The sequence below is a fragment of the Physeter macrocephalus genome, chromosome 9 (assembly GCF_002837175.3).
Source record: "Physeter macrocephalus isolate SW-GA chromosome 9, ASM283717v5, whole genome shotgun sequence".
In the NCBI taxonomy this organism is placed as follows: domain Eukaryota; kingdom Metazoa; phylum Chordata; class Mammalia; order Artiodactyla; family Physeteridae; genus Physeter; species Physeter macrocephalus.
In genome coordinates, this window is record NC_041222.1 from 86,691,092 (window position 1) to 86,714,298 (window position 23,207).

At 56.0% G+C, this 23,207-nt stretch overlaps 2 protein-coding genes across 5 annotated transcripts in view; one reads left to right on the top strand and one right to left on the bottom strand.

Moving 5' to 3' along the window:
* SECISBP2 (SECIS binding protein 2) overlaps positions 1 to 15,859 on the top strand; it is a 67,215-nt gene extending 51,356 nt beyond the window's left edge. Inside the window, exon 17 of the mRNA XM_055087300.1 lies at positions 15,204 to 15,859. Coding sequence (XP_054943275.1) covers positions 15,204 to 15,250 — 47 coding nt within the window. The 3' untranslated portion in view covers positions 15,251 to 15,859. The remainder of the gene's footprint in view (positions 1 to 15,203) is intronic.
* Positions 8,439 to 23,207, bottom strand: part of SEMA4D (semaphorin 4D) — a 69,645-nt gene continuing 54,876 nt past the window's right edge. For all 4 annotated transcript variants that reach the window (XM_055087302.1, XM_055087301.1, XM_055087303.1 and 1 more), the window contains 10 exons: positions 21,952 to 22,045; positions 21,189 to 21,302; positions 20,262 to 20,413; positions 19,056 to 19,231; positions 18,816 to 18,972; positions 17,592 to 17,814; positions 16,690 to 16,805; positions 11,923 to 12,095; positions 11,791 to 11,834; positions 8,439 to 10,920 (listed from right to left, as the gene is read on the bottom strand). In XM_055087302.1, the coding sequence (XP_054943277.1) occupies positions 9,992 to 10,920; positions 11,791 to 11,834; positions 11,923 to 12,095; positions 16,690 to 16,805; positions 17,592 to 17,814; positions 18,816 to 18,972; positions 19,056 to 19,231; positions 20,262 to 20,413; positions 21,189 to 21,302; positions 21,952 to 22,045 (2,178 nt within the window). In that variant the 3' untranslated portion in view covers positions 8,439 to 9,991. The remainder of the gene's footprint in view (positions 10,921 to 11,790; positions 11,835 to 11,922; positions 12,096 to 16,689; positions 16,806 to 17,591; positions 17,815 to 18,815; positions 18,973 to 19,055; positions 19,232 to 20,261; positions 20,414 to 21,188; positions 21,303 to 21,951; positions 22,046 to 23,207) is intronic.

Genomic DNA, 23,207 nt, shown 5'->3' on the forward strand with positions numbered 1-23,207 from the left:
AACGCTGACTCCCCCCAGACACCCTGAGTGTGCCAGAAGAGACACTTCACAGAAGAATGAAATCAAAGAAAGAAAGGAACACCGGGCAACACATCACGAGATCCAACATCAGAGGAATGGAATCTCCAGCCTCGGCGGGAGAGGGCCAGTCCCAGGGAGGCACTTGGCTCCTGGTGCGGAGGTTCTGGGGATGCTGACAACAGGACGCCAGTATGTCTGTACTGACTGGGGACTGAACTGCAGGGTCTGATGTGGCATTAATGACAAGTATGAACCAAGCAAGTAGGAATCGGCACAGTGGTTACCTACGTGGGAAACAAAAGTACAGGAGGGGAAATCATAATAGACTACGGGTCGGCCAACCTAATAACGTTAACACAGGGAATTCCCTGGCGGTCCAGTGGTTAGGACTCCGTGCTCTCCCTGCCCGGGGCCTGGGTTCAATCCCTGGTCGGGGAACTAAGATTCCACAAGCCACGCAGCCACAAAAAAAAAAAAAGATTGAGTCTTCTATTGGGAGGACGGGGGACTGGCAGCCAGCATGCATTCATGCGTGCACACGGGTACAGGTGTGTGCGTGGGCAGGTGTGTGCGCACACACACGCGTGCGCCAATGAGGCAGACAGTGAAAAGCTAGCTCATCCATGTTCGTGAAACCCTACAGCTATCCCCAGACTGAAATGTTCCCATGCGAGTCTGCTCAGCTCGAGGGACAAGGGTAAATAGTGAAGAGTCGAGGCTGGGAGAGCGCACTTACCGAGTCTGGTCACGGTGACCCGCACCTTGGAGGTCTTGTTCCCCGCCGTGGAGAGCGCGGAGCAGCGGTACTCGGCGCTTTCCTGGAGGGCGTCTCGCAGCCAGCTGAGCACGTGGGCCCTGCCATCAGGCAGCGCGTGGGTTTGTGCAGGGACACACACCTCCAGCTCTCGCCCGTTCTTCTCCCAGAGAAAGTGAACGTCCGCAGGACCTGGGGGCACACAGACCATCTTCACCACCGGGACCCCCCCTAGGGGTCATGGGAACCATGGGAACTATCCTGGCACGGGAGGTGGGGGCTTCCCAGATCAGGGGCCTCGTCCCAGCTGGACTCAAAGTGACAGTGCAGCTTTCCCGTAAGCCCCCGTCCTTCCCCTGGAGGAGGCCTGGGGGTGGTTCCCCACCGTGGTCCCCAGTGACCCTTGGGAGCAAAGATATAGACACCTTAGCGCCTCATGCCCCGTGGCTCCCTGCTCCTTGACCTTGCTCAGGTGCCTTTTTCAAAGCACACCTGCGTGGCCATGTCCCCATGACACACTCTAGGCCATTGGGGGGCACCCCCTTTCCCTTTCTCGCCGGGCTGTGCACCCCCGTTGGAGTGCCTGGTGGCCGAGCTCTGGGGCGGATGTCTGTTTGGCACAGAGGGTCTGGGCCTGGGAACTTCATCTGCCCACCTGGCCCTGCTGCCACCACCTTCGGCCTGAAGCTCTGCCTCTGCTGGGCCACTCCCTCTCCCTGGGCATCGAGAAGTCACAGCTTACCCCGGTGGGGCCTGGCCAGGCGCGCCAGGGTGCTGAGAAGGGCTGAGGGCCTGTCTTACAAAATAAGGGCTTGGAGGAGAGTGGACCGGTGGAAGGGAAGGGCCCAGGCAGAAGCCCCTTTCCCAAAGCACGGCAGGGTCCTGTACACGAGCCACCCGCAGATCCCGTACTCATTCCACAGTGGCTGGGGTGGTGGGCTGTGGAGACCACTCTGTGGAAAGCCTGGAGCGAGACTGGGCTCTGGTCCCAACACTGGAAACAGCCTCAGCAAGCGACCTCCTTGATGGGGCCACCTTCCCCGTCCATAAAGTGCAGCTGGATGAGCCTGGGGCTTCAGGCTTCACCCTGGGCCCCAAGGGCTGTGCTGAGACGGGCCCGACTCCCATCCCTGCTTCAGAACAAACAAGCCAGGCCGCCTCCACTGTGATGTGCTCACACGCTGGCTTCCACTCAAAAGTGGCTGAAGACAGGACAAGGTCAGATTAAAACACCCAGCTGGCACAACTAGGCTCCTTCCTGGGGATGTGCAGACCCCCAGCTGAGCCGAGCCGGGACAGAGCAAAGGCCAGGCCAGGCCCTAGACCGAAGCAGCCGCCGCCTGCCCTGAGCACCCCGGTGGCTCAGAGCCGGGCAGGAGGCGGGTGCAGGCCCTACCCACTGTGGGCTCCGGGGGACGCACAGGCCCTCTGTTCCCAGTAACGGGGCGGGGCGGGGTCGGGGGATGGTGCGGTGCTGGGCCAGGCCCTGCTGCTACCCTAACTGCCTCTGCCAGGCAGGCACCCCAACAATGTGGACGAGGGGGCCCCCTGGCCTCCTTGCCCAGGGACCCAGCTCCCTGACAAACGCCTGCTCTTCCGCGTGGACAGCACCGCCCTGGACAGGCAGGCTGTGAGGCTGACCTAGGCCAGAGCAGCCCTGCCTGATCACAATGCTGCCTGAGAATCAGCTTTTAAAAGCTAGATTCCATCTCAGATGCCCGCCAACCTGGGAAATCACGTAAAACGAGATTTCATGCAGGATGGTCAGCAGCACAAGGAATACATCTGCCTGTGGCCGGAGTTCACTGAGCAGGAAAAACAAGTGATAGAGCCAAAGGGTTACAAAGCAGCACGAGAACGACTGGCGTCGCGGCGTGCCCGCGTGCGGGAGCCGGTGGGGACGGCCAGGTGGGAACGGCGGTGGGCAGACATTTCTCTGTCCCGTGCTGGACTTTTTAGAAGGGGGAGAGGTTTCTAGTTTAGATACGATTACTTTTGATGGATTCGTCGCCAGTCAGGTCCCCGTGTGACCAACCTGGGACCTATTCACCTCTGTGCGGTCCCTGCATCAGTGACCCACCACGTTCAGGATCCTCAGAAACCTTCCTCCCAAGGGAAAGTGAGACCCTGGAACCGCGCAATCCTAGGAATGAATCCGAGACAATGATCAGAACCCACTGAGGCCGTTTCTGTTGGAAATTGGGAAACGTCCCACAAGGGGTCCCCTGAATGCGGTGGCAACCACCCGTGCTGTCACTGATCAGGAATCACGTTTAAGATTTAGTAACACGAAAAAATAACAGTAACATTATATTAAATCAAGACAATAGATAAGTACATTGTGTATGTACGTACGTGTGTGTGGACACGTGCACGTGAGAAAAGGCCTAAAAGCGGCCACGGTGCCAGTGGGGCTGCAGCTGGTTACATTTGGGGGTGACTAGGTTTTGCTCTTCATACTTTCCTGAAGTTTCCAAATTCACCACAACAAACAAATACTGATTTTATGATAAAAATAAAATGCTATTTGGAAGAAAGACACGTTACACAGGCTCTGGAGGGAATCCTGAAAGCTGTTCAGAAGTGTTTTACACGGCAGACCCCAGCCTTCCCGGCCCAGTGGACGGGCCCTCAGGGGTCTGCTTAGTTGTTTTCTGGGCAGGATTTCTGGGATTCCTGGTGTTTTGTTCCATCACTATAATTTTGCATAATATAAATTTTTGTATAGTATACAAAACAACGCGTTTTGTACTCTACCCATAGATAACTCTCTACATACTCTCCATGTACCTTCAGATGTACGCACTTGTACGTATACGCACACGCACACGTACACAGCCCCACGTCGGTGGTGCATCTGCCTGGGTGCCTGTCAGCTGGGCAGAGGTACTTCCTCCCTTTAACTGAATGCACTTGGTGACACCATGTTCCATCTCGTCATTCCCCGGCCAGCAGGCACCACGGCGGAGTCTAATTTTAAAAGCTGATACGCCCGAGGCATTATTGAGTAAGAACGCGAGACTTGTCTCTGAATTTCAGACACCGGAGTCGGTTCTCACCCCCTTGCCCGGCTCAGTGGTGCCATGCACCGAGCCCCCCAGGACGGGGGCCACGAACAGGGGTCACAGGAGCCTCTGGAAGGTTCTCCTGACTGACACTGGGACAAAGAACCCGGGCGGCCTGAGCTGGGGATGATTCGTCACCCCGAACCACATGGGCCAGGACCTCTCAGGAGCCAAGTTCTCCTTCCACCCCCAGTTGCCGGGGCACAAACGAGGACAGAAACCACATGTACCTCCACGGTGAGGACAGCGTCAAGCACCATTAAATGTTCTCTAAATGTGTATTTAACAGTAGTAAAACATTACATATGTTAAAGTACTTACGTTCCATTTATTCTTTTTTAAAACTATCCAACTCATTCTGAATGCAGAGGAGATTAAAGAGAGAGGGAAAGCGACAGTTAAAACCGGTCAGCAGGGCCACCACATGACGTCCGTGGGGACCCGGGGCAGCAGGCCAAACCCACCTGTCCCACAGGGGCCTGCTCCTCGGAAATTCGGGGCCACCAGGAGTCTTGGGTCCCAGCCCACCTCAGGACTGCGGGACTGTTGGCCCCATCCTGCCCGCACCTCAACCCACACCGTCTAAGGAAACCCACCGTTGTAGAGTTGACTCTACTGTGTGACAAAACTAGAATCCCTCCGAGCAATGGCCTCTCTCCAAGGGAAGCCGGCCCACCCTAGAGGCGGAGGGCCTGAGAGTCCCCAGCTGGAGGGGGTTGTGATGGGATCCACCCTAAGTCCTCAGGCCACGTCCTGACAGCTGCCCCACTGCCTTCCGTGCAGCTCCAGGCAGCCAAGCCTTCCTCCAGGCATCCTCCTCCGTGTGGTCAACTCTGACCCCAGGCCAGTTGCGCTGGGGCCAACCCACCGCCCATACTCACGCCCAGGGTCCTTCCAGCTACTGGGCGGCCGGGTGCACCCCTGCGGGGGCTCTTCTCCGAGCACCCAGAGGCTGCATGCACCAAGGACACTCACTCCGGATTCCCCGGCGTGGCCCAGAGTTCACACCTGTACAGAAACCAAGAGAACCTGCCCGGGAGAGGAAAGGGGCTCTCCCAGGTCTCCACCACCCCAAGGTCATCAGCTTTCCTCCTCAAAGTGTCTCAAGCCCGTCACACAGGTGCTGGGGCCCTGTGGTCAGCTGAAGAGTGACCCCCAAAATATCCAGATCCTAAACCCCGGGACCTCGTGTGGCAAAAGGCGCTTTACAGACAATGTTGTGGGCCATGTCGGAAGGAGTGGGAGTGGGAGATGCCTGCACGGCTGCCAACTTCACGGGGTTGCTGCAGGAGCTCCGAGGCCCAGGCCGCTTCTGCCCCTCTGACCCCGGTGGCTTAAAGGGCTCTGATTTCTAACACTGTAGTTAAAACATGAAAGGCCGTCCAAAACCTGAATATGCAAATGTCACCCAAAGTAGGGAGGATCCATTCTTAGCTTTAAAAACAACACAGGTGTAACTGACATAGAAAAACAGTTGTATCAGGAATGAGGGCAGGGCCGTTAGGGTAAAGAGAAGTTCTACTTTTGTTAAAAAATTATATAGATCTATTTCTGTCTGTATGTATGTGCACGGTGCACGTGCAGACACACGCTTTGCACAGACGTGCATATGGACGCATTATCAATCGCTGTTACACGTACAGGCCTGCCTTGTTTTACTGTGCCTTGCTTTACTGCACTTTGCAGACACTTGTGTTTTTTACAAATTGAAGGTGTGTGGCAACCCCGCATCGGGCAAGTCTATCGGCGCCATTTCTCCAACGGCATTTGCTCAGTGTCTCTGTGTCACATTTTGGTAATTCTCACAACATTTTAAACTTTTTCATTATTATTATAATTTTATGGTGACTGGTTGGTGAACTTTGATGTTACTATTTCAGCTTGCTGAAGGCTTGACTGATGATTAGCATTTTTCAGCAGTAAAGTCCTTTTAAATTAGGCATACTTAATAGACTATAGTATAGCGTAAACGTAACTTCTAGATGCACTGGGAGGTGAAAAAAGTTGTGCAACTCGCTTTATTGCAACAGTCACTGTATTGCGGGGTCTGAAACTGAACTCACAACATCTCCAAGATGGGCCTGTATGTTTTATCTGTATTTTTAGCCAAAATAAAGGTAAATGTGCTCCTGTGCACGTAGTGGGAGATTTCTTTGCTTATCTGTACTATTCTAATTTTCCCACAAGGAGCATGGATTATTTCAGAAAAGTGAAACACGACTACGTGCCTTCGCAATCTCTCCAGCTCAGAACCCCTTTTCTGTATGTGTCAGCATTTTCCTAACTCCCCACTGTGCACATACATCGCTTTCAAACAGAAGACAGCCAGCAGTTAGGAGACCCGCCCCAGAACCTGGAATGTGTCCTCCTTACACTCAAGACTCAGGGCCTGTGAATGGAGGCACGGCCAGGAGGCACATCATGCAGAGTGCTTTGGACCAAAGAGAAACACACACACACACACACACACACACGGTTGTGTGCATACATGTCCACGCAAGAACAGACATACATGCACACACGTGTGCACACAGAGATATGTCAGCAGACAAAGCCCACACACCCCGGTACACGTGCACACGTCAACATACAGACACACAGGCGCGCACACACACATTCCACCAGCGTGATCTGGAGATGCAGAGAAGACGGTGAGCTGAGAAGCCCCTCAGGGTCACCCAGCCGCGAGGCCACGCCCACCGTGAGAAGCCGACCTGGCCTTAGCTGGGCCAGAGCTTGAGCCACTGTGAGATGGTTCTCTAAGCCCAGCTCTGCAGCGACACTCAGACCGAGGCCAGGTGGGAGCGGCCTGGACAGGGAGGTGCCTGCAGGCAGAGGCGGGAGGCAACATTTCTGCAGAGCTGCAGCCTGACAAGAAACTTGGTCTTTAGTTCTGGTGCCTTCTGGGACTCGGGGGAGGGGATGGCCAGAGACGCTGCCTTTTTAAACACCGTGCACTTGAACACCCACATTGCACAGGGAACCCGGCTTTGGCTATTGGGCTAGGTTTAGAGGAAGAGGGCAGCGCCTGCCTAGATCTGGACGTGTCACTGGGGACACCCAACCCAGTGACATGCGGCAGGATGAGCCTGGGGACGAGGCCTGCGTGGGGCCTCGGACAGAAGGGACACGCTCTCGTCCACTCTGTCCCTCAACAGCAGGCTGCCCTCGGGAAGAGTAGGTTCCCCGAGTGCAGACATGAAACCGCTCTGTTGAGGGGCGGGTCCTCGCAGGCCCAGCTATGGGGTCCCTGAGGGCCTGTGTCTGCCAGCAAGGGACCCTGGTGTCCCCAGCACCGAGCCTCCCCGCCTTCCCACCACCGAGGAGGTTCCCCAGTGTGACTGTGGAGGACCCTGCCACTGTGCGACGGGCCTGGGGGCCTGAAGCAGTTCCCGGGCCCCTGTCCCAAGGGAGTCAAGTGGCTGAGAGCAGCACCCAGGTGACCCGGGGCCACACGGACCCGCCCCTTGCAGGTCTGTCTGCAAAAGCCCCCTTCACTGGCAACTTCCCTGCCCACTGCCCGAGGCCCAGGCAGGAGTCACCAGTGACCACACGTGTGGGGTCACAAGTGGACAGAGCCACTCAAAGGCTTGTGAGCCACCTCCACAGGGGATCAGGCAGCAGCGTAACACTCAGCAGCTTCTCACAGCTTGCTTAAATTCTCAAAAAAAAGGAAAACAATGAGATTTGCTTGTCCCCCTCACTAACTTCATTCCTCGCCTCTGAGCAAAGAGGACAAGCCGCCAGGCCCGGAACGCGCCACGTGCTTTCTCTCCGCAGCTACTGGTGAGTTAGAAGACGGCACACCTGGGGAGACCGGGCCACCGGGCGCTGCCCAAAGCCCAGGACACGCTCGGAACGTGGGTTTGGCTGACGCTCCATCCCAATACCATCCAACACAGTACCGACGCCTCCTACACCCGAGGGGGCATGCTAGACTCCCAATCTTTTCTGCGTTTAAACATCCTGAAGCACGTTGCGAAAACAATTCCCATTCTGGAGGCTCTACGGTTAATGTTTTAAATCTCCAAACGCCACATACGTCAGACCCAAATTGTTAGCCGACAAAGAAGTAACCCTACGTACCAGCAAGTGGCAAGCTGCAGTTTGTAAATGAACTTTGGTGCCCCCGCAGCGGCAGCTTTCAAGCTACGAGGCAACAGCTGAGTAGTTGCAACAGAACCCATGGCCGGAGAAGCCGAAGAGCTTGGCCCTTTGAGGAAAACACTGGTCGGGCCCCGCTGTCCACGGGAACAGCCTCGGGGTAACAGTTTAGTGTCGCTGGGGGACCACCGGAGAGGTGCAGCCAGGAAGGCCGTGCTCGTGGAGGAGGCCCCCACTGCCCGCCCCCCATCTGGACAGGTGCCCCGCTCACCTGTGGCATGGCAGAAGAGGTGGAAGGTCCCCAGGGCATGTACGTGCTGGGCCTGGTCGCTGAGGAAAGGCGGCAGCAAGCTGACCTGCAGGCGGCTGTCAGGCCCCGGGCCCGAGGCCGGCCAGGGGCTTCGGGGAGAGGAAGATGAGTCAGGGACCAGACAGGACAGGGAAGAGGACCCCGGAGAAGGAAAGGGCAGAGGAGATGAGGCTGCGAGACAGAGGACAGAAAAGAGAGAGGGCTCTGAGGCAGAAGTCGTCAGGAATGCACCGCAAGCCAGAGAAGGGGAACAAAGTGCAAGAAAGAAAGGGGGCCAGGCCGCGCGGGGAGGCGGCGCGAGAGCCACAGGGAACCACGCGCCCGCGTCAAGGATATACGCTTCTGTTTATTCGGTTACTTTCCGAACGTATACAATTCAAAGTAGAAAAATAAAAACAAAGTAAATCTTATAAAACACAAATGTTTACACCAAAACGGTCGAATCCTATCATGCTGGAAGATGACACTGTCCACACAGGCCACACACACACTCAAGAGTTTATTGCTCTTTGCCACGGAAAGAAAGGCTCCTCTATGTGGGTGTCTGGAAAGCAGGAAATGGAGCGTGACATCGGTATTGGTTAGACTGTGCCACCCACTTGCACCTTGAAAGAGGGCGCCAGGCCTGGCAGGTCCAGGGCGGCGGCAGGTGTGGGAGGGGCGCTGTGCTCACCAGCCTGGCTGTCCCCGGCCGCCCTGCTCTCTTCCAGTTGTGGACAGATCGGTTAGGCTAAGTGGAGAGTCTGGGCGGGCAGAGGGCATGAGATGGAAGCAAAAAGAAAAAGGAGATGTTCAGGTGACCGAGATGTCCCGGTGAACGTTCTGTCTGGGCAGGAGGTTTGGACCAGTGGCCGTGGGCGATGGATTGTAACTCACTCGTCCCCCTCAACTCTGGGCCGGCCCGGCTCCACCCAGAGCACGCTGGGGGCCACATCCCTCCTTCCCAACCCTGCCCGGTGTCGTGGGACAGTCCTCCACAGCCTTCTCCTCAAAAGAGTTAAGAGTAAAAAAAAAAAAAAAAAAAAAAAAAAAAAAAAGGTACAGAAAAAAAGTCTCTCTGAAAATGATGCTTCCCTTAAGGAACAAAATTTTTTTTAAAAAAAGGACATGTGTTCAAGACGCGGTTTTGTCTACATTTCTAAAAGCAGAAAAGAATGCATTTAGCAAAAGTAAGATTATCCCTGAGAATCTTAAGCAACATAAGCCATACCTTTACCCTAATATACAACAAAATCCAGAAGATGTACATCTTCCAAATATTAAAACATCTGCTTTAGTGATTTAAAAAAATGAATGACCCAACACGCCAACATAATTAAAGCAAAAATCCTAAAAAGTAATTATGTGGAAGAAAAGGTTCGTGCCAACCTGGACAACAAGCGATAAGTTACCAATCTGATAAACTAAAACGTCATTTCCAATCTGGAATTAAATTCTCTTTCAGTGGCTGCTACGAGGAGGGGACGCTCACGGCCCAACTCTTCCCGGGCCAGCGGCGGCCGGCCGTCTTCCCGCCGCAGACAGAGCGGCCTCGGGCGAGCCTGCAGGCATGACTCCAAGGGCCCCGCCGCCATGCTCGCCGCCGTTTTCCGAAAGGACAAAGAGAAACCAAGTCCCAAGCGCGACCCAAGAGAAAAGACACAGAAGACTGAGGTTTGCTGACGACGGCTACCTACGCAGCACTGGACGGGGGACTGAACTGGCAACACAAAGACCTCCCAGGGAGCAGCGGGCGCCTCAGTCCCCGTCCGCGTCCGAGTCGGCGAACTTCAGCTCGCACTTGACGTCGAATGGCCGGTCCCTGACCGGGAGCTCGTCGATCTTCTGCGAGTCCTCCCGGTCAGTGGGCAGCCTGCTGGCCATGGTGTCCTGCTCTGTCTCATAGCCGGTGTCCAGGGCCGGCTTGGGCTGCCCCCCGTTCTGCTGGGAGAAGCTGCCCTGCTCCACCAGCGTCTCCTTCACACTCTGCTCGCAATCCGAGAAGTCCGACGCGGGCTGCTTCTTCCCGAGGAGCATGGCCGAGCGGAACTTTAAACACTGTCCGGGCAGGTAGCCCTTATAGCAGTTGTAGGTGAAGAGGCAGAGGAAGAGGACGAAGAAGAAGAGGAAGAGAAACATGAGGAGACGGTTGTCACTGGACTTGAGATACATTGTCTTCTCCGAGTGGACCTGGGGGACCGTGTTGATGACAATCTTTGGTTCACAGGACATGCTGGTGGGCCCCTCGGGGCTGGACGGCAGGGCGATGGCACTGGGACTGGTGACCTGCACGGCTGGGGTCTGCGGAAAGGAGCCTTGGGTGGGCCCCGCTGACACTCTGGAGGTGATCCTACCACCTTCTGTCCGTGTGACCGGCGAGGTGGAGGCCACCGGAGTTCGAGGGACCACCTTGACCTCCAAAACGTGCTTGGCCACCACCTGCAGGACTGTCTTGTTCTTGACCCTCTCCTCAGACAGGCACTGGTACACCCCACTGTCTCCTTCTGACAGGTTGAAGATGAGCAAGTTCTTCCTGCCCACCAGGCCGTACTTGGGGCTTTCGGCCTTGAGCACGCCATTCTGGAACTTCCACACCACCCGGGCCAGGTTGGACTTTTGGGAGCATTTGAGTTCTGCTGTGCCACCGTGCTTGAAAAAATGCTGCAGGTAACTTTCTTTAATTTTATCTGGAACATCAAAATAAACGTGCACAGCATCAACAACCCTGCTCGATACTCCTTTCAAAGCTAGGTTAACACGCACAAGAGGACACAAGAGCTTCACCCTGTGGAGCAACATGGAATCTTCCAGAACAGCAAGGAGATAAAGACATGCGTGACGGAAAAGCAAAGATTAAGACCCCAATGGCAGCCCTTGGGGACAAAGAAATTGAAGCCAACTCCGAGCAGAAGAAATCCTGTTTCGCGCCCTGATTTCCCAGGAGAAAACTCCCCAGGCCGGGGAGGCTGGGCAGCGGTCAGCTGTGCCTTCTGGTGGCGGCGCTGAATCAAACAACGGGCTTCTGCTAGCGGCTGCCGGGTGTGCTAGCCGTTCGGTGGGCCTTGGCACCCTCCTCCTAAACTTGTCTTAACTGAGGACAGCTAGCGAGCGGCTTAGGGATGGGAGGGCAGGGGCCCAGGGCACGCCTGCCTTCAGCTGGGACACGCCTGACCTCCTGGCAGGGCTGGGATCCCCCGAGGGGAACGGGGACTAATCTCTCTTGAGTTCCTCCCTCCTGTTCACAAGAGGTGTGGGTTTTGTTTAACGCGCCCCAAGCTAAGCAGAAGAGAGAGGGTGCATCTCAAGAGCGGACGTCACGGTTTGGGAGGGAGAGTGCCTTCCAGTAAACAAATACGCTCTGCGTGGCTTCAACATCCTGTTCTGTGATAAAAGGGCCAGAGAAACATCATGGGGTCTGCCACGAGATTACTTGACCTCTGTTCCGAGGAGAGAAAGAAGAACAAAATGTACGAAATGCCACACCAGCAAAAGCACTGTGAAATGGTTACGTGACCTGGCCGTCCCGGAAGAGAAGGCAGCGAGGACGAGCAACTTACCGGGGCAAGCGGACGCATCCCCACTCATTTCCTGAATCAAACCCCTGCAAGACAACCGGGCACAGGTTACACAGTGCATGCGTTTGATGCCGAGGGGCTGGGCGGAGCGCCTGCATGCAGTGGGGCCGGTACCTGCTGGGGCCGTCGGTCTGGTGCAGGGCGAGGCAGGCGGCCGCGGCCGGGCTCCAGGCGCAGTAGGGATCCCGGGCCAGCACGCAGTCCTCGCAGGTGCCGTGTTTTCCGCAGAAGGCCACGGGGGCCTGCACCACGCCCGAGTTGGAACCGGCATAGACAAACCTTCTGCCCTGTGGGTGCGAAACAGATGAGGAACGGTGGGCACCGAGTGGGGGCAGCCCTCAACGCGCCAGGTGCTTCTCTAGCTCACGGGGAGTGAGGGCAAAGCATCGTCCCGAGCTTCTGGAGGAGGAAGTGGAACGAGGTTAGAGCCAAGACAAATCTGCACTGCAGTGTCGTGACAGACGGGTGGATTTCGGGCGGAATCCACGGGCTACCTCAAGAGTGTGCTGGGCCTTGGTCCAAATCCATCCCCTCCCCCGTCCGAGCACCCACCCTCATCCTACCCGCCAGCAACGCATCTCTGCACCTCCTCTGCCCCCTCTGTGTGCAAGAAGACCCACTAGCCTGACACTCCCGACTGCCCTCCCAGCCTCACTAGACCAGAGGCCAAAGGGCACAGCCTCCAAAGCCCATCCCGTGCCGGCCACACGTGAGCACCAGCACACAGATGGCCCCCGTGTCAGCGTGTGAATCCAGCGGGGCCGCGGTGAACACAGGTGGAGAGTGAACCGCGCTCTCGTAAACAGAGTTAAACAAGCGAGGAGGCATTCGTTTCTCACACATCTACGTGTACGAGAAATGAACGCGGCCGGGGAAATGGACAGCCCCGCTCAGAAGCAGAGAGCAAAGCAGGCGCCTCCGCGTTCTGGAATGCTGGGCCTGGGACGTCTCCACCCTCAGGCTGATGCCGCCAGCGCCCGCAGCGCTGGCAGGGAGCCGGGCGCGCGGGCAGTTGGGGCAGGCTGATTTTCTCACGGAACTCAGCTAGAACGAGGGCTCCCCCAAGGAGTCCACCCGAAGCCCAGCAGCAGACCCAGGGCTGGCAATTCACATACGGCATTTTCTCTCTCCTTTGCTGATGAGCCTCTGTCTCACCTTGACGCTCTAGAAAGGCCGTTGGTTAATGTCAAAAGATTCCCAAGTTTACACAGAGCTTAGTATTTTAAACACAGCCTCTATCTGCGGACATGTTCTGAATTAATTTCAGAGTCTGGCTGGAGTGCAACGGCCCTGGCGTGACCCCAGATCTCCTGGCCTCTGATGCCTTGAAGGCCCGGGGGTCACAGACCCACCGTGTGTGAGCACAGCCGAGAGAGGGCAGTCCCCTGTGCAACAGAGTCAAACTGTGATGACAGGTGGTCACTGAATCCATGTCCCCGAGACAGTGGTCATCTCCCCAAATGCTCAACCCCAATTTCAACACGAGAAGACATCAGATATGCCCAAACCGAGGGGCGTTCCACAAAACGCCGATCAGTTCTCTCCGGATGTGTGAAGGTCACCAAGATGCGGGCAGACAGGAGCCGTCAGACAGACACCGAGGGAGGCCATGGGGGGCCCTGGGGTCAAAGAGCAGGTCGTGGGAAGGCGGGGATTGGGTGTGTGGAGGCGAGTGCAGGCGCTGTGCCAGCGGACCTCCTCGGTTAGACAGGTGCGCTGGGGAAGGGCCGCAGGACCCCTGTACTATTCACCCCAGCTCTTCTGTGAGAGAAAACAAGCCGGCCGGGTACCACCCGGCACCTGTGAGATCTGCTGAGTGCGCACGTGCCCAGGTGCCCTCCTGCTGGCCCCTCGAGGGTCCCCACCCTCTGGGTGACCGTGCCCTCGGCTGCAGCACCGGGCTCTCTCAGTCACATCTCGGTCTCTGTGTACACAGGTGGGTGATTGTGGGTGGACATGGCCAGAACTGGAGGAGCTCCCACCTTTGCTGTACAGGTGGCACCTCACCATCAAAGAGTGTCTCCGGGAAAACCACATTCAGCCTGCTCCATGGGCCCAGAGCATGCCTGCCGTGTACGCACAAGAGCCTGGAGAACACGGCTGTTCATGCAGCAGGGGGAGAGGCAACCCAAGCGTCCACCAGTGGGTGAATAAACCAGATGTGGTGGATGCATGGGATGGAATACTACTCAGCCCCGAAAAGGAAGGATGAACATGGATGAACCTTTAAGACATTATGCTGAGTGAAATAAGCTGGTCACAAAAGGACAAATGTTGTGGGATTCCACTTATATCAACACGAGGTTCTTAGAGTAGTCAAACACACACAGAGGGGAAGGAGACTGGTGGGTGCCAGGGGCTGGGGAATGGGAGGAAGCGGGGAGTCAGTGTTTAATGGTTTTGCGGTTTCAGTTTTGTAACATGAAGAAGTTCTGGAGATGGATGGGGATGAGGGTTGCACTATGTGAATGTACTTAATGGTGCTAAAGTGTACACTCAAAAATAATTAACGTGGTACAATTTATATGATGTACACTTAACCACCATAAAAACAAAAAACAAGTGCACTTGTCAGGGGAGAGCAGGTAGTGACAAGGGGCGCCCCCCGTCCCTGGCAGCCCTCCCTGTGCTCCCCCAGCCCTGTGGCAGCCGCTCGTCAGTTTTCTGCAATGAGAGCCAGGCATGATCGACCCAGAAGAGGCTGCTGGTGGGGAATGGGGACGGGGGAGCAGGTGTCTTTTTACCCCGAACAGCTGCTTCCTGCTGCCACGGCAGCACGGACAGCATTCTGAAGCCACCCTGAGCCCACTAGCCCAGGAGAAGGTGTGGGACCCCATGGGCACCTGAACCACACCCCACACAGTGGAGGCTCCTGTGGGAACAGGCAATTCACTCCCTGGGGTGCCAGGCTCCCTGCATGGCTAGCCCCCGGCCACATGACCAATCCTGACCTCAGGCAGGTGAGCACAGGACTGACCTGTCAGACCTCCCACAGGTGGTCCTGCCCCCTCCCTCCCTTCTCCTTCCCCCATCCCTTCCATGGGATCAGCGCCCACATGCCCTGGAAGACTTGGGTTCAGGATGGCAGGGCCAGCTGGGTCTGTGAAAGATGCCGTGGAGCAGAGCCGAGCCCTGTTCTCATCACATGTCTGCACTGGGGGCCCGGCCTTGGTTCTGATGAGTACTAGACCATTTGGAGGCTTTGAGGGAGCTTGCCCCAGCCTGGCTGAAGCACCCGAGCAACGTGGCAGTGGCCAGAAGGGCTCCTGGGCTTCCTTGTTTCAACAACGATGCAGGTGGGCCCGGGGGAAAGGGGGCCAAAAGCACCCACCCGAGAGGTACAGATGTCTGGTGGCCTAACCCCATTAGGCTATTTCGTCTTCCTTCCCTTTTAGAACTGGAGCGAGAAAACACACACTGCGGCGGCCAGGAGGGGAAGTGATCCTGCTACAGGAGTCTGAAAACCAGATCCAACCCCTCAAGCTCATGATGACGGGGAGAGGACGCAAGACCGTGTGTGGAGTTTGCAAACGCGCGCCTGACCGAGAGGTCTCCTTCTTTTCTTTCTCGCCTGGCTGTCGGGACCCCCTTCCTACTGCCCACAGCCCAGGGAGGAGTGAGCCTGGGCCCCACGAGCCACCTGGAGGCCCCTACCCGGAGCCAGGGCAGGGAGGATGCTCTGAGGGGCTGGAGGAACAACCTCTTTCCAACGTGAAGAGAGGATGGCCCAGGAGTGTCACGGGTCAAAAGGGAAAATCTCAGCAACGGGGCGACGCCATACGAAGCGAGGACAGCCTGGCTTGGTGCTCCCACGCAAGGCTTTACAAACAGGGTGCAGGTGGGAGAGGCCAAGCGATGGGTGGGCCTGCAGTGCAGGGGAATTCGATGCGTGGCCAGGCTACCAATTTCTCATGCTGACCAGAGCCCGTCAGCCCAGGGGTCACAGCATGGGGAGTCGCAGGGCAGGGCTGGGACAGTCCCAGGGTCTGCCGTGCCTCACCGTATAGATGAGGAAACCGAGGCAGGACTGGCCCACCCAGGCTCACGGTCACGCACCTGGAGCCGGGATGTGGACGAGGTCACCCGGTGCCCGGCCTGAGCTCTGCTCTTCACTCTCCACCCCGGCTGTGAACCGGGTGGCACACTTCCCAAAGGCCACTTTGGACGTACAGCAGGGGACGGCCTGTGGACCACAGGGCAAGTCCAGCCCGCTGGCTGTTTCTATACAGCCCATCAACTAATAGCGGGTCTCCCATTTTCAAACGGTTGAAGAAAAGTCAAAATAATAATATTTTGTGACACAGGAAAATTCCACGAACTGCAAAGCTCAGTGCCTGTAAATGAGGCTCTGGTAGAACATAACAGGGCTCACTTGCTTCCGGACTGCCCACGGCTGCTCTCAAACTGCAACAGCACGGGCATCAGAGCCTCAAACATTCACTGTTGGCCCTTTAAGGACAAAGCGGGCTGGCCCTGGTGAAAGAGACAGCGCCTCATGAAACGGGGCTTTACAGACACGGCGCGTCGTTACTCAGAGGACGCTTTTCTGTGCAGATGATGAGGAAGCTGCACGGAGGGCACACCCGCTGACTGGGTCTTACCCTCACAGAGTTCCGGCACAAGAAGCGTTTTCACAGGCCAGTGAGCCCCCCGACGGCATCGTACATTGGTCCCAACAACTCAGTGAGGTTCTGCAACTTTTAGGACACGGTTTGCCTTCCCTCCACCCCATACCCCACAGCTCATGGAAGGACTTTCTATAAGAGCCTGAAGGTCGGCTCCTCTAGGCCAGATGGACGACGGGGCCTGCCTGGCCCAGCCCGGCCCAGCCTGTGGTCACCGAGACGTGGGGCCATCCAGCCGGCCACCCAGTCACTTTACCTTCTTGGAGGACAGCAGCAGGGTCTGGACAGGCTCGAAGTCCTGGAAGAGCTGTGTCTCCTCGATGATGTGGACGTCGTTCTCAAGGCTGATGGCTTTGTGCAGGGCACCCCGGTCTGCAAGGTCAAAGCTGCGGGTTACTTCCCAGGAGGAGAGGACGGTGCCGGCACTGTCAGCCACGCAGCCAACCGTCACCCTTCTGCCTCCCACTCCTTCCCCCAGGAGGAGGCTTAGAAACAGATGTTTTCGCATTAGACACGGAAAAGGAAAAGCCATCAGCAAAATAAACAACTGGACTGACATGGGTTACCCCATTTTTATCTGAAAAATAAACAGCCCTTTGTTGACTTCAATACCCCTCATCAGAGGAGTCGACACTGTGTCCTCCACACAAACGTGACATAGTTCTTGGGCTGCACTGGCCTCTGAGGGTGCCATCCTTGTGCCAGGAGCCCCAAGCAGGGGAGGCTGGTGGCTAGGCAGCACCCAGAGCTGACCACAGAGCCCGCCAGCGGCTGCTGTGCCTGGCTACCAAGATCATTCCGGAAGACTTGTGTCGGAGTCTACGGACCACCAGGAAAGGTGTGTCTCCCACGGCAGGTCAGGACAGGTGTCAGGCAGGGAGGCAGGACGTGCCCGTGGGCCGGCTCTCACCAGCCTCCCTTCGTACCGCCCAGACCTACCACACCTGAATTTCTAGATCTGGGCCGGGACTCGCGTTTTTAACCAGTGCCCCAGGTGTTCTGATGGTCACAGAGATCTGAAGCCATCCAGGTGTGGTGACTTCTCAGAAACCCTTCCACGCTCTAACAGACCACTCAGGCACCTGGGGGAGATGCTGGCTCCGGGCAGCAGCAATTAGCTGGAATCACCCACGTTCTTACCCAGGGCCCGGGACCCACCTGTGCTGACAAACATGACGTCATGGACCGTGCCATCCAGGGCCCGGGTCCTGTCCACCACGATCTGCGTGTAGTTCACGTCACTCTTGATCAGCCGGGGCCTGTTGTCTATCGGGGTCACGGAGTCATCCATCAGAGGGTGGTCTTTGACAAACTGCAGAGTCTTGTCGGGTAGGTTGAGGGAGCTGGAGAAGTTGGCCGCACGCGCCTCCCGGTTGATGCACTGCAGGGAGCAGACCACCCGTCACCGCGGGGTGCGCGGGCACATGGCACGCGCTCCGTCCAAGGGGGGAGGCTTCCCCGAGGTGAAGAACTTAGGACTACACAGTGGATTTCTTGAAAAAATGGAAACACTGAGGTGACCTTTCCCCAGGAATCTGAAGACACAGTTATAAGGCAGGGAGGCAATGCAACTGTCTTTCTGTCCACAAGACACAATTGTGTCTCATGATACATAGTCAATGAAGTAATTTTCATCCACTCATAAATGAAAAAAGCATATCCCACTTCTGAAATCGAAAATTACACACTTATCATTCCATAGCTCTCCCAGAAGAGAAGCCTCGAAAAATGGCTAAAAATAGTCCAATTCTAAATATAAATAGCATAAAGGTCAAGAGCACAAAGGATTCTTTTTTTCTGTCCTAGCTCTGGATGTGTCTAAACCAAAATTCACGACCACAGGTGAACACCTTTTGCTTAAAGATACGCATGAAAGGAACTGAACTGTGTCAGCAGAGGCGTACCCCAGAGAGGGGGACCATCCTGGGGGAGGTGAGCTCCAAGCACCAGGCCACTCTCCCAGGTCACGACCCCACCCATGGGCCATGTACACGGCCCAGCTCACCAGTCACGTAATAAATGGATGCAGCCGCATCGGCCTAGACACCCACACCGATTTCTACATAAAATTCACTACTTTTAGGAGAAAAAAACATGTGACTCATATTAACAAATGGAGAGTATCGTTCGTCCCTTTGCCAAGAAATCGTGTGTTTCTCTGCAAGAAACAGAAAATGAAAAAGCTCTAACTTTATTACGCAACGTTAATCCCACAGAACAGCTGGTGCCAGCCAGAAGAGCCTTCTTGTTCGGGCAGTTTGTAGCCACAGCTGTTACACAACACACCGATGAGAAGAAACCAGGAAAAGGAGAGCGTGCCCAAGGCCCTTCCCAGTTCCGGGCGGACGCCCGCTCCCCGTGGAGAGAGGCCGGTCCACTTACCGCCCCGGGCCGCGGTGTGGGCACGGCCCCGTTGTAGCGCACCCACTTGGTGTGCGACTGCTCCACCGTGGCGCTCTGCATGTACTTCCCACGGGAGAAGACCGCCTCGGCTGTGGACAGGTTGTAGGCGCACACGGCCGAGAGCCCCACGTTGTTCCTGGGGAGGAGGGGGCGACGTGACTGCCCTGAAGCGGGGAGCGCAGCGAAAGACACCCCCAACCCACCCGCCCGGGCACTCACAGCTGTGGGGTGAAGACCCCATAGAACATGGGCTCCTTCAGGCTGGGAGACCTGAGGACAAAGACGTCTCGCAGCACGTTGAAGACGAGGTTGCTGTCCGGCCGGGAGCAGATCAGCCTGGCCTTCAGGAAGGAGGTCCACTTCTTCTGTAAGGTCCTCAGGCCGCCCTGGTCCCCCTGTAACCCCAAAGACACGCATGGTAGGAGGAGGGCAGACTTCCCCCGTGAGCAGGTGATAAGTGATGTACTTGGGCCCAGAGCGGCTCTGCCTGAATGAAAGGAAGCCAAGGCTGCAAAGGAAAGCTGGCTGCAGACTACTAGTGACGCCAGCAACTCCCTTCACGCCAGCTCGGGTCACCGACTGAAGCACAAAACCAAACCAACAAAACCCTCTCGACGAGCAGTCTCCCAACTGCAGCTAGAACAACCGTTCGACTCTGCCCACGCTCTGTGTCACGCAGCAGAGCCCCGCCATCCTTGCACGCGTTCACTGCTTTGGCCCTCTGGCTCATGTGCACCTCCAGACTCACGAGCCGTCCGTGAGTGACCGGCGGAGGCAGGGGCTGGTGGGCGCACAGGCTCCCCAATCTGTCTCAGGCCAACGTGTGTAAGCGTGGTCTCCCCCAAAAGGCGCTCCTTGTGGGAGATCAAATCTTCACGTCCTTCCGGCCCCCAAGTGATCCGCTGAGGTGCTCTGGTCCTGCCAGGGTCTCCAAAACACTTTTTAGTGAACTGACCACCAAGCGGCGATCGTGAAACACCCCTGACATGACCTGGTCTGGAGAGAAATACTGAAACTCTTACAGCTGGATGCAGAAGAACATGGAATCGACGTATCCTTACTTATTCCGGACACAATGAAAACGCACCCCTCCCCATCTTTACGTTGGAATGGAAAAAATCCCCATTCCTTGGTTAACACAGTACAGAAAAACTAACTTTTGATGCACTGGGGGAGGTCTGAGGGAGATGCGTTAAGAGCAGAGCCCTGAGGACAGTCATTGTCACACACGGGGCGGGCGCTCCTGCGGTCTCCAGGGAGGCCCGCGGGGAGGACAGAGGCCCGAGCCCTCGGCCCGTCCCCACCGACATCTGTAGCCAGGAAGAACAAAGTGGACGGATAATGGACATCTCGGAGGAGGTGTGGAGCCTGGGCGACGTGCTCTCACTGAGGGCTGGGACCAAAGGCGGGGGGGGGTGGGCTCACCTTGCAGACCCTCGCTACCCGTGGGATCATCAGCTTGAAGACGAACTCGTACTCCACAGACACCTCCGTGAAGAAGAAGTAGACCTTGTCGCCCCCGCCGTCCCCGCCCTCCGGGCTCTCTCCTAGCACGTCAGCAAACACGAAGCTGGGCTCTGCAGGGAGCAGACGCTCTGGTTATACCTGTGCACACACCGAAGGCCCGGGCGCCCCCTGTCGAGGATGTGGGAGGGTGCCCAGGCCACACCCCAAACACACACCGGGGCCCAGGAAGGATGACGGTGCCCATCTTGCCCTCCTTGGCCTAAGGAGATGCCCGAGATGGGGGTTCTGAAGCACCGCCTCCCGGTCCAGCCCAGCAACCGAGGGCTGGGCCTCCCAACTGGCAGGCAGCCTGGAGACCCACTGGAAGATATGCATTGGCCAGTTTAAACAGCACATGCCTTAAGGAGACAAACTGCTGACCACCAGATCCAGGTGCCCCAAGGCTCTGGCTGGCTGGCCGATGCCCACGAGAAAAGTCCCCTGTGAACATCTGTGAGCCATCTGGACCGTGAATCCAACATGGACACATGATGTCCAGAGAGAATGGTATAATATCACATGCTGACGTTAACGAGCCTGAGCTCGCCATTCTGAGCCGCCCAGACCCGTTTTCAAGAAGGGGTAAAGGCAGGCTTGAAACAGCACTCTCTTAGCAGAGAAGAAAGCAAAGAAGCCCGTGGATGCTGGCTGTGGAGCCCCCAGCAGTTCCAGAAGCGCCCCTACTGCACCGGGGCTGACATGAGCCCCGGGACACAGGAGGGTGAGCCGCAGATGCCCTCCTGTGAGGCTGGGTGCCGGCAAAAGGAGAACTCGAGTGAGGGCTCTGCCGGCAAGGAAGCCACCCCGAGCAGAAACACACCTTCCATGACGCCACCTGCTTCTTACCGTTAAGCCAGGGAATCGCATACTCCGTTCTCAGAGGACTGTGGGAAGAATTTCGGGAGATGATGGGCTCGCTTCCCAAAAAGTTATACGACGTCCCAGAATAAAGCTCTCCATCTTCAGGCGGAAAGAGGAAAAGGGAATCAACGCTAGTGCCGGGGACAGACGCTCAGTACCACATTCTCCTCCCAAGCTAACACAAGTCCTCCCAGGAAACGGAGAGACTATCGCCCTGCTTCTGGGCGCATGTTTCTGCTTCCCGAGTCTTCTGTTTTGTTTCTTTGACATGGGTAATTTCAGGCTCCACGTTAAACTGTTAGGGGCAATAAGTAACACAATGCAAGTAACTCCTGCATCCAGTAAAATAACAAACACAACAGTGGGTGCACTCAAGGCTCCTGGCCTGCTCGCCTTGGGTGTACAAGGCCGCTCCAAGGCAGGTCACGGCTCAGTCACAAACGTCCCTCGAACAGGAGCATTAACTCAATGTGACCGAGTAATCCAGATGATCTGCACAAATGACAGATATAAGATAATCTCTTCCTATAAATCTAACCTGAGGACTGTGGAGGTGGCTGGTTATCCTACTGAACAATGGATTCAAAAGCTTGTTATCAGCGGGGCTGTGGAGAGGCTCCCGTACCTTCTGTGAGGATCCTGAATATGGCAACGAAGCAGAGGGAGACCACTGTGGAGGAGGAGGAACGGGACCTCCTGGGGGTCCAGCAGAGCTAAGCCAGGGACAGACTCTGAGAGCAGGACTCACCAACCATGACGGACGTGTAGCTTTGTGCTGGGTCGAAGGGACACCTTCCTTTGCCATCTTCATTTTTGCCCAGAAATTTAAAGGATGTTAAGTTCTATAATTGAATGAAAAGAAAGAGTACCATAAAATGTCTGAACTTCTGTAGTCATAATATATCTTTGTGGGACCATTTAATTTACAGACTCACTCTTCTGGGGGGACAGAGGGGAGAGCACATGCACGGTCTACCACCTGGTCCCAGGTCTGGACGCTGGTGCCTTGGCACCCTCTGACACCCTCGAGAGTGCCTCCAGATCTTGGAGCCTCAGTTGACTCTCCTATAGGACGGAGACGGCAATGCTGATGGCTCTAGGGCCGTAGAACAGCCAGGGCGAACCAAACACAGGATGTGCTCCGGAAGGGACTGGAAGGCCACGTGCAGAACTTTAATATCAACAAAGACGCCTTCAAAGCAGCCGGGGGACCAGGCTATCCAATAAACAGATAACAGGAAAAAGGAGCAGAATCTCTACCTCATTCCACCCATCGAAACACACTCCAGGTGGATCGATGATTTAAATATTAAAAACGGAACCGTGCTGCACTAACAGAAAGTATGGGTGACAATTTCAGTCTTGGGATAATCTCTCCTCACCTGACAAGACAGCCCAAAGCCAAGTTAAGGGAAAAAATGGACAGATCCAGTACACAAAGCACTGGGAAGCATTTGTCCACAGAAGAATGAGACAGAGATCAACAGTGACAAAGCGGGGGAAATGCCTGCAAAACGACAGATGAGGCATTTCCATCCCTGAATATACAAGCAGCTTGTACCCATGAGTAATAAAGTATTTCCAGGAGGAAAACGGTCAAAGCACAGCAAGTTACAGAAGAAGAAACCTATCCGGCAGCACAGACAAAGAAAGGATGCCCGAGCTGCCGGCAACCCAGGAAGCACAAGGCAATGAAAGCGCGGTACAATTTTCCACCTGAAAGCCTGGCGAAGCTTAAGAAGATGGACACCCAAACTGCGATGGGTGGATGGGCAGCCCTGCTGTCTGTCAGAGCAAGGGAAACATGTCACAGACGGAGCAGAGGGGGCTCAGGGGCACGGGAAAAGATGCGGTTACATTTCTAACAGGCTGGTGGAAACACTATACAGACTTCTCACCTCTTAGGTTAGGAGGTGTGACCTGGGGTGACAGTGCACCCCACTTGATGTGATTCACTGATTGCATTTCAAGAGGATGTTTGGGGAAATCTGAACAGGGACTGGA